Below are 10,189 nucleotides of genomic sequence, written 5' to 3' on the forward strand. Positions count from 1 at the left end.
CTTTCCCCAAGACTGCTATGACTTATAACGACCTTATTAGGAAACTTCCGCTGAATGCTTCCTTCCGGAGCCGATAGTCTGTATCAAAATGTTTAAAAAAGTCCTTTAGTTACACAGAATTTCCTGTAATTTGACACGAAATCTGGTTTGATTCTGCTACGCCTTTATAAAATTTTGAGGAGTTGTATCCCAGCCGCACCTGAAAATGCGGCCAGTTCGCAGCCGGCTGATCGTATCTCTAGGAAGGATTCACCCGCAGAATAAGAAGGGCCCCTCGAGCGCGCGTTGGCAGCGACCCCCCAATTAATGGTCTGCCGGGGCCGACATTCCCGTCACGATTGGTGACGCAGGCCGACCGGCGGCGCCCCATCCCCCCGACGCAGCGTCGTCCCGCCAGCCATTAAGCCTTTGGCTGCAGCTCGCAGGATGCAGGAGCTCGCCGTCTGCTCCGCTCTCATAATCGCGCGCCCCATTGAGCGCCAGAGACGCTCATTAAAAGCGGCCGTAGCGTCGCAACGCGGCGGCGGTGGCCCGTAAACTGCGCGCGAGCGCTCATTATGCGCCGGCGCCCCGCACCGAGCCGGCCGCAGCCGCAGACGGCTCATCCGCTGCCGGCCGCCTTTCTACGGGCTTCCTGGAGAGGAAACCAGCTGCACCCACTACCGCACAGTGACGTCTATCGCGGCAAATTGCAGTCGTCTTTCGCAATCCGATACGTCCCATTAGTTCTTACAATGTATGTGTGTGTGTGTGTGTGTGTGTGTGTGTGGGTGGGCGGGTGGGTGGGTGGATGAGTGGGTGGGTGGGTGTTAGAGCTGTGAGAAGGTTAGCTAGTGATGGCCAGCAACGTTACGATCTAAGAGTTGGCAAATTTCTTGTCAGCGAAGCAGTCAAACAGATAACTATCAGACGGCGTAGCTTCATTATGTTCTGGCACTGATGTTGAGTCTTCCTGGGTTTTCAGGCAGCTGATCATGTGAGACTCTCAATAGTTCATTGACGTTCGTCACCTGCATCTACAGAAGCTGACCTATCCTCTTTACCTGCCCTCTGTCCCAGATATCATGCCACGTGGTCTAGCTGGTCATGCATCACATGATATCCGTAACAGTCTGTCTCAACTGTTCCTGATCGGCATCTCTGAGAACCTGGCTCAATAGGCGACAGCGCTCCATCGTCAGTACTCCACCTTTCAGAGTTGAAAGACGGTGACACGAACCTCTACATCTACATCTACATATATACTCCGCTTGTCACCAAGCGGTGTGTGGCGGAGGGCACAATTCGCGCCAAAGTCGTATTTGCCCCACTCTGTTCCACTCACGGATCGCGCGAGGGAAAAACGACTGTCTGAACGCCTCAGTACGAGCTCTCATTTCCCTTATCTTTGACTGGTGATCATTGCGCCATTTGAAAGTCGGTCGTAATAATATATGCTCTATATCCTCGGTGAAGATCGGATTTCGGAATTAGCAAACCATCCCCTTCAGTTTATCGCGCCATCTATCTGCAAGTGTGTTCCACTGTAAGACGTCGTGGTCTCCTGACCTTCATTTCTTACATATTCCGCCCTCAGAATCATATTCCGCACATCAAGATGCTTCATTCGAACCGAAACTCGATAAGATAAAGTCAATGTTGTATCAATTCATGTAAACGATATGCAAATAACAAGTAAGCGCACCGGGGTTGAAATACTCGGGGCTGGCGTACAAACATACATTCCAGACACGGCGGTCACAGGAGCTTTTAGTTCGGGAGACGCAAACCGCAAAACGGGACGCCAGTCCCTTCAGAGCACGAGTCAACGCCAAACGCCGAGGTGACCGCCTGTGCAGCGGTACCTGAGTGAAACGGGGAACGCCCCCATGTTCGGCTTAAAAGAAAATTCCGCTACATTGTGTGGGAGCGGCCAGCCTACGCATTCTTTACACATAGCACGCAGTTTTAGAGATTTTCACAGGGAGACAGCAAACGCCAAACGCCAATGCTACGGATTTCCGGATTGGTCACCTTGCGAAACGTCATTCTCCCGTTTTAGAAGAGCAATCCTGATTGGCAGACGATATTTCTGACGTCTTTGGCTGAAGGAGTAATGGAAGAGACCGAAAGATATACCCCTTCACGTCTGGTGTGGAGAGGCGACTTTCCGTTGTGACTCTTGGAGCGAGGAACAAGCCTCTCCACAGTACTTCACTGGGAGAGCACCTCTGTCGAGAGCGAATCGAAGTGCGGCTCTACATCGAGTCCTTGCGATAAAGCGTTGTTCACTGTGTTGGTCGACACACTTATTGTGAGGTGTGAGCGGACAGATTTATAGTTAAACGCCTGCAAGCGAATTTGTCAGTGGCATCGCGGTGGACTGGTTATCTGACCGGTGTACCACGCCAACAGTTAGACTAGGGGCGAAGAGGAGTCCTTGACTTATCAAGGCGTAGGGAAAGTTTGATTGGCAAAGGTCAATCCAGATAGAACGAGAGTTAGTTTATTTGTCAGCAGCGAGCGGCGCAGACAGCAGTCATTGCAGCTTATGGTATTGTGCGCTACCGCTATTGCGAGCCCCATATTTCCTCCACAACAGTACACATCACTGCATTTCACATGTGACAGCCTCGACCATACCTAGCAACATTCTAAAGGATAGTTATTCAAGTTGATTAGGCGTGGCTCTCAGCCATTCTGCGAAGTAAATAACAATATTGACCTTTGTATAGAAATTTTATTAGCGAATCCTATCCTTGAGAGGTAACTTCACATTCCAAAAAGAACCAGGATATAACTTGTTCCATTTAGCACTTAAAGTGCCATTGTGATTTCTCAGAAATTTTGCAAAAAGACTAACACATTTTGTTACTTTCATTTTTTTCTTACACTAACTAGCACTACTTCAGTACCCAAGCATCCGACTAGTTATGTAAGAAATTTTGTGAATTGCTTGTCATTTCCTTTCAGTGGACGACTCCAGAAGATATTTATTGCTGAACGTTTTTCAGGCATTTCTCTTTAGAACGTTAGGAGCGTCTGTCTGATTTCTGTAGTAGTGTGGGGGTGGAAATTGCATCTTGCAGGAGCCACAGGGTAAAGGGTACATCTCAGATTAATCCGTTGCGCAGAATAACAGAATATCAGATGAACCCTACGCTGACACCACTTCAAACTTGCTATGGGATTTGTAACTCTCTCGCGATGGCTAAATGTACCAGTCACGAATCTTTCCACTCTTCTTTGGCCCTTTCAATCTCTCGAATGAGACCCAACTTGTAAGGGTGCCATACAGATGAGCAATACTCCAAGACTGGACGAACTAACGAATTGTAAGCTATTTCCTTTGTTGAAGGAGTGCATCGCTTCAGGATTCTACCAATAAACCGCAATCTAGAGTTCGCCTTACCCGTTACTTGTGTAATCTGATCATTCCATTTGACATCATTTCGAATAGTCACTACCAGATACTTGACGGACGTTACAGCTTCCAAACACTGGCCATTTATTTTGTACTCGTACATTAATGGGGATTTTCGCCTTGTTATACGCAGTAGGTTACACTTACTAATATTGAGAGGAAACTGCCAGTCATTACACCACTCGTTTATTTTCTGCAAATCATCATTGATTTGTTCACAACTTTCATGTGATACTGCCTTCCTGTAGACTACAGCATCATCGGGAAACAGTCTCAGGCCGCTGACAATACCATCATCCAGATCATTTATGTAAATCATAAAAAGCAGAGGACCTATTACGCAGCCCTGGGACGCACCTGAAGTTGCGCTTGTTTCTGTTGAAGTCACCCAGTTCGGGACGACATACTGCGCCCTCATGACAATCTGTCTCAATTTTTCTCAGTTTTCTGCATCGCAGAGCAGTTGGCCCAACAACTGGTAGGTTGGTTGGTTCGGGGAAGGAGACCAGACAGCGAGGTCATCGGTCTCATCGGATTAGGGAAGGACGGGGAAGGAAGTCGGCCGTGCCCTTTGAAAGGAACCATCCCGGCATTTGCCTGGAGCGATTGAGAATCACGGAAAACCTAAATCAGGATGGCCGGACGTGGGATTGAACCGTCATCCTCCCGAATGCGAGTCCAGTGTCTAACCACTGCGCCACCTCGCTCGGTTCAACAACTGGTGGTGCTGCGTCATCATGATCAGGACTCCATCTTTCAAGGTCGAAAGTTGATGTCAGATCACACAATACTCTTGGCAGTCTGTCTCTATTATTCCCAGTGTTCTGCTTCTTGGAGTATCTGGTGGAAGAGGCGGCAAGTCTCCATCATCATCATCAACATAATCACCATCATCATTATCAGTATTCTGTCTTCCACAGTTAAATGTTGGGGAGGCAGCACAGTCTTGTCTCCATTGCTCCCGGTCTTCTGCGTCTCAGAGTACCGTCATTACAGTCATCCTAATCAATACTCCGTCTTTCATAGAAATACCGGCTTCACTGGAAACGAATACTGGACAACCTGCTCTACAGGGTGAGGCAGTGAAACAGCACGGTGTTGAAAAATCACCAATAATATATTTACAAAAAGAGTATAATTGCCGGCCGAAGTGGCCGTGCGGTTAAAGGCGCTGCAGTCTGGAACCGCAAGACCGCTACGGTCGCAGGTTCGAATCCTGCCTCGGGCATGGATGTTTGTGATGTCCTTAGGTTAGTTAGGTTTAACTAGTTCTAAGTTCTAGGGGACTAATGACCTCAGCAGTTGAGTCCCATAGTGCTCAGAGCCATTTGAACCATTTAGTATAATTATTTCAACATGAATCTGAAGTACATAGTGGAAATTAATGTTTTACATTAAAAACAATCAGTTTTTGAATATGGTGTAGGTAAGTTTGCGTCCTTGGCTTTGCACACATTGTCTCAGTCTAAGATGAAATCCGACCATGACGTTCTGCAGCATCTGCAACGGAACGTTATTAAATTCCCGCCGGATTTATTCCTTCAGATCTTCTATTGTTCTTGGTGGATTTTCCTCGAAGACATTGCATATAAGATAACCCCAAAGAAACAAGTCTGGGGCAGTCCAAGGGATATCAGCATTCTTGCTGAATAACCGTCTTAGAAATGCGACTTTAAGCAAATCCATTGAGACATTAGAGGTATGGCTTGTTACGCCATGCTGCATATGGATCATACTGATAGCTTTAATGAGGACCAAAAGCAGCCAACACGTCTGCATAACATTCAGAGTTCACCGTTCCTGTGTTGCAATGTTCATCTTTAAAAAAAAAAATAGGTTCCCACGATTCCACGAGAAGATACTGCACACAAAATTGTCACTTTTTCAGAATGGAGTTATTTTTCATGAAGATCACGTGAGTTATTTGTGAACCAATAGCGGAAGTTCTGCTTGTTGACGTAGTCCCTAAGGTGAAAGTGTGCTTCATCATTCGTCCATAAGTTATTCATTCTTTCTCCATTCCTTCCGATAGTATTAAGCATCGTTTGTTAAACGCGTATGCGATGATCGTAATCATTAGGTTTTAGGGCTTGCAATATCTGTGTTTTGAATGGATGAATGTGTATGTCATTCTTCAAAATCCGTCCCACTGATCGATTGCTGAGATCAAGTTCAGCGAGGTGCCACCTTGCTGATTTTCGCGGCCTTCACGCACACGATCAATGTTCTCTGGGGTCCGAATTGGTTTTTCACTACCACTTATTTTCTTCGTCGTGCTTGTAGTGGCTTCAGAGTTTTTCATCCGCAGGAGGATAGCTTTCCTTGATGGGACGGGAGCACGTGGCGGTACACTGAAAGCGCGTTTGGAACCACCCACACTATTCGTGTTTTTATAATATGCTGTTACAGCAAACGCACGTTGCGCGCTTGACCAACGCCCCACGACTACGGATGCTTCCTACTGTCTATACGCTCAATGTCGTTTCCCCCACTCTCATAACCTCCCACCCCGCCTGTCAGCATGAGTCGAAAACGTGTCGTTTCGCTGGCTCACCCTGTATATCCTGATATCATGAAGTATTTATTTGTGGTTTCGATTGAAAAAAAACAGTCTGGGTTGCAAATTGCTTTAATTTTAATTACGTTTTTCGTTCTTTCGGTGCATCTTGAGATTCTGCAGAAATAACTGGATATAAAATCCACTCGTCTTAGTCACAAGGAGTGAGAGGTTGACCTTAACCACACTAGCAGACATATTCACATCAGCACAACATAGGGCCATGCCTATAAAAGTATAAACGTGGTGCCGATATCGGCCGTGCGCTGCATAAATTTATAATCAAGTTTGTGTGAGATCTATTGTGCAAAGCACAGCTGATAACGCGAGACTATCATATTTTCAGCAATTTCCTGTATGTCCTAAACTAAAGTAAACTCTAAACTCCGTCCGAACAGCCCAGGGAGGCCCAATTTTACTGACCTGCAGTCGTGTCATCCTCAGCGTACAGGCATCACCGGATGCGGATATGGAGGGGAATGTGGTCAGCACTCCGCTCTCCCGACAGTATGTCAGTTTAGGAGACCGGTGCCGCTGCTTCTCAATCAAGTAGATACTCAGTTTTCCTCAAAAGGACTGAGTGCACCCCGCTTGCCAACAGCCCCCGACGGACCGGATGGTCATGCATTCAAGTGCTGGCCCAGCCCGACAGTGCTTAACTTCCGTGATTTGATGAGAACCGCTGTTACCACTGCGGCAAGGTCGTTGGTGTATGTCCAAATCTCCAAAATATCAATTCTGATGCGGTCCCCTGCAGCTTGAGAACAATAAAGGAAGACTGGGAACGCCAGAAATTTCTGCACTCTTAGTTTAGGGCTCACATGTTGCCAAGGTTGTTTCGACTACCCTGCCAAAATGTTGCTGAGAAACACTTATACTTCCTCCATACAGTTCCGGTATCCAGACATGCGATTCGCATATTGCCAGAGCCCTGCCGAAAGACATCATTCGCCGGTTTGCTTCGGACGAAGAGGTGCTCGCTCGGTTTCTGTAGGCAATCTCAGATATTTTTTTCCTTGTAGGCATTGTCCGTCATGTCTCAGAGGGGGATAAAAGCGTTAACTGTTATGGCGATTACCTTTTAAATACAATGCGCAGCGAAATTAAAGACTCACTGCTTCCAATCCATGTAATTCTTTCCTACTGCGACACAGAAGTTCTAAATTTTTCGTAAAGGTACCTACAGTATTTATTGTCACGCGGTGTGTAGCTTAACCGTTGTCTGCTTCTATCTATCTGAGTGAATCTTCCTAAACTGTCTACCAAAACTTCTCAAACTTGGTTAACCCACTAACTAATTTCTACTTAAACTCGCACACCGTGCAAAAGGAACTATACTGAATTATGCAAAGACTTAATATGAATACCTCAACACCGTCTACAAATCGAAGCTAACTGTTTCTACAAAAATACGGTGCTACACAGAATGTTGCTCGACTTGTGAAATAAATGCGCAACTCGTCACTAGCTGTTTTTTCTCTTATCTCAAGTCTTGACAATTCTTTCAGATTTCTCGAAAGCAGTGTACGGCATATAGCAGCAAAGCAACATTGAAAACTACGACTGAAATTTCTTTGCCACAATGAGCAATGTGGATAATACACTGAATGAAGGGTGCGAATTATTAGTAGTGAGAAATGACTTCTGAAGAATTTCAAATCAAACTCTATATTGAAAAGTAATGCTTTGAAAATCAGCTGAATGATAACAATAGAATTCACACGACGTGACTGTAAGAAATAATCTCAAGCAAGGGGACTCACATTTTCCCATCAGAGCAATCCGTATACAAGGGAGTGTCAAAACGTAACTAGAACTAATTTCTGGCGTTTTAATACATCCTCACTTTGGATTGGTGTAGGCAGTGCCGGAGAGGTCGGTCCCGTAGAGACATAATACCATACGAGTCAGTCCCTTGGCTAGCACGAAGTGGGGCAACTGTACAGTCCTGTTCACTGTACCCAATACGGATCTCAACTTGCAACAGTTCGCATCAATTAGATGTGAGCTCTTAACAAAACTCCATCACAAACACTGAAAATGCAGCAAGCTTACTAAGAGAGTGACATGGAGAAAATACAAGTTTCTGAATGGCATAAACTACTCCTGGAAGGTGAAAATGACCTTGCGGATGCTGCACGCACCGGGAGCTCTCAACCTCTAAGACTGAAACCTATGTCTACAAAATTGCTGTCATGTTGCGGTAAGTTAGTCGTTTATCGATAACAGAGACTCCTGAGGTTATGAATGTATCCTACGGATCAGTTCAAGACATTGTACTAAATGTACGATGGTATAGAAAAGTGGAAGCAAAGTGGATTCCTCATGTGATAAGCGACGAACAGAAGACTCACCGTGTCAACAGTGAGAATCAGATAGTTTTCAATAAAGTCATCACTTGCGAGAAATCCTGGTTTCATCATTACGACCCAGAGGCAAAACAGAACAGTACCCAGTCGAAACATCTTTCAAGTCAAAGACTCAAAAGGGCCCAAGTTCAACCAATAGCAGAAAAAGTCGTGCATTTTGCTTCTTTGATAAGTAAGGCGCTGTGTATGAGAAACGTACTATTCCCGCAGATTTATATGTGGCGTATTCAAGAAGCCACTAACGAGCAGAACTGCAACAAAGAGACCACATCTTGCTCAAATGGGATGGATTCTTCATCAAGATAATGCACCGGCTGATCGCGCCATCAAGACTCAAGAAACGATCACTGAATTAGGTATAGAGGTCATGCCGCATCCACCATAATCAGCGGATACAACGCACTGTGACTTCCACCCATTTTCTGCTGTGGAAAGAAAGGGCTTCGGGTTCGTTGTTTTCAGAGTGATGGAGAGCTAAACACTCAGTTCTCGGGTGTACTCACATACTACCGAAAAGGGGCTTTAGGGAATGTTTTGAACATTGGAGTGACAAGAATCGTTGTATTTTGGAGGTCCGTATTGAACTTTGTGTGGGCACGACAAAGGAGTTTGCAGTAAAAGTAGGGTTAGATCAAGAGTCTGCGCTTAGTCCCTACCTCTTTGACCCGATTATGGATGTGCAGGTGAAAGATGTGAAGAAGGAAGAACCGTGGAATACGATGTTTGCGGATGATGTGGTTCTTTGTAAGCACAGCATCGACAGACTGGAGGAAAAGCTGGAGGATTGGAGGAAAGAACTAGGAGAAAGAGGGATGAAAATTAGCGGGACAAAGTCAGAATATTTAGCACTAAAGCATGTGCAGATGAGGTCTTGCAAGATCCAGGATGATGAGCTGAAATCGGTCTGCAAATTTAAATACCTGAGATCGCACATACAGAGGGATGGAGGGCTTGAAAGCGAGATACAACACCGAATAAATTGTGGTTGGAACAACTGGAGGAAAATGAGTGGAGTGTTGTGTGACAAGAAGGTGAGAATTGGGTTGAAAGGGAAAGTGTTCAAGTCGGTGGTAAGGCCTGCTATGATATACGGGGTAGAGACATGGCCAATCACAGTAGCCCAGGAAAGGAAGATGGAAGTGGCGGAAATGAGGATGCTGAGGTGGATGTGTGGGGTAACAAGGAAGTACAGAATTAGAAATGAATTTGTTAGAGGTGCTGTGAAAGTGGGACCCATGGGGAAAAAGATACAAGAGAGCAGACTAAAGTGGTACGGACACTTACGGAAAAAAGGGGAAGAGTATATCGGAAACAGAGTTGAAGATATAAAGATTGAAGGAGCGAGAAGGAGAGGAAGACCGAAGAGGAGGTGGAAGGATAAGATGTCCGGGGACCTAAGAGAGAAAGGATGGAAGAAGGAAGAGACAATGGATAGAGAACTATGGAGGAGAAGGATCCAGAAGAGCAACGCCAACCCTACGTGACATGGGACAAGGCGACGATAAAGAAAGAAAGAGAAAGATTGAACCTTGTACAAAGGTGAGCAATATTTTCCGCTAAATAAATATGGTTGTTTTTTGATACCTCCTCGTAACAGTTCTTGTATCTGAGCTGCTTTACTACAATGTCAACAACACAAAACAACGCTACTCGCCTGCGTACTTACCTCAATCTTTCAACATTTTAGAAAAACTATCATCGCCGTAGCATCTCTCTCCATAATTGCACCGAGCGAGGTGGCGCAGTGGTTAACACACTGGACTCGCATTCGGGAGGACGACGGTTCAATCCCGCGTCCGGCCATCCTGATTTAGGTTTTCCGTGATTTTCCTAAATCGATCCAAGCAAATGCTGGGATGG

General features: G+C 45.7%; 1 protein-coding gene across 1 annotated transcript; it reads left to right on the top strand.

Annotated features, from left to right (window-relative positions):
• Positions 1-9,000: 9,000 nt before the first annotated feature.
• LOC124561545 lies at positions 9,001-9,813 on the top strand. The gene has a single exon (XM_047130937.1). It carries the CDS (start codon positions 9,001-9,003, stop codon positions 9,811-9,813), a length of 813 nt encoding a protein of 270 aa, XP_046986893.1.
• Positions 9,814-10,189: the final 376 nt, after the last annotated feature.

This window comes from Schistocerca americana, chromosome 1 (genome assembly GCF_021461395.2).
Source record: "Schistocerca americana isolate TAMUIC-IGC-003095 chromosome 1, iqSchAmer2.1, whole genome shotgun sequence".
Taxonomy (NCBI): domain Eukaryota; kingdom Metazoa; phylum Arthropoda; class Insecta; order Orthoptera; family Acrididae; genus Schistocerca; species Schistocerca americana.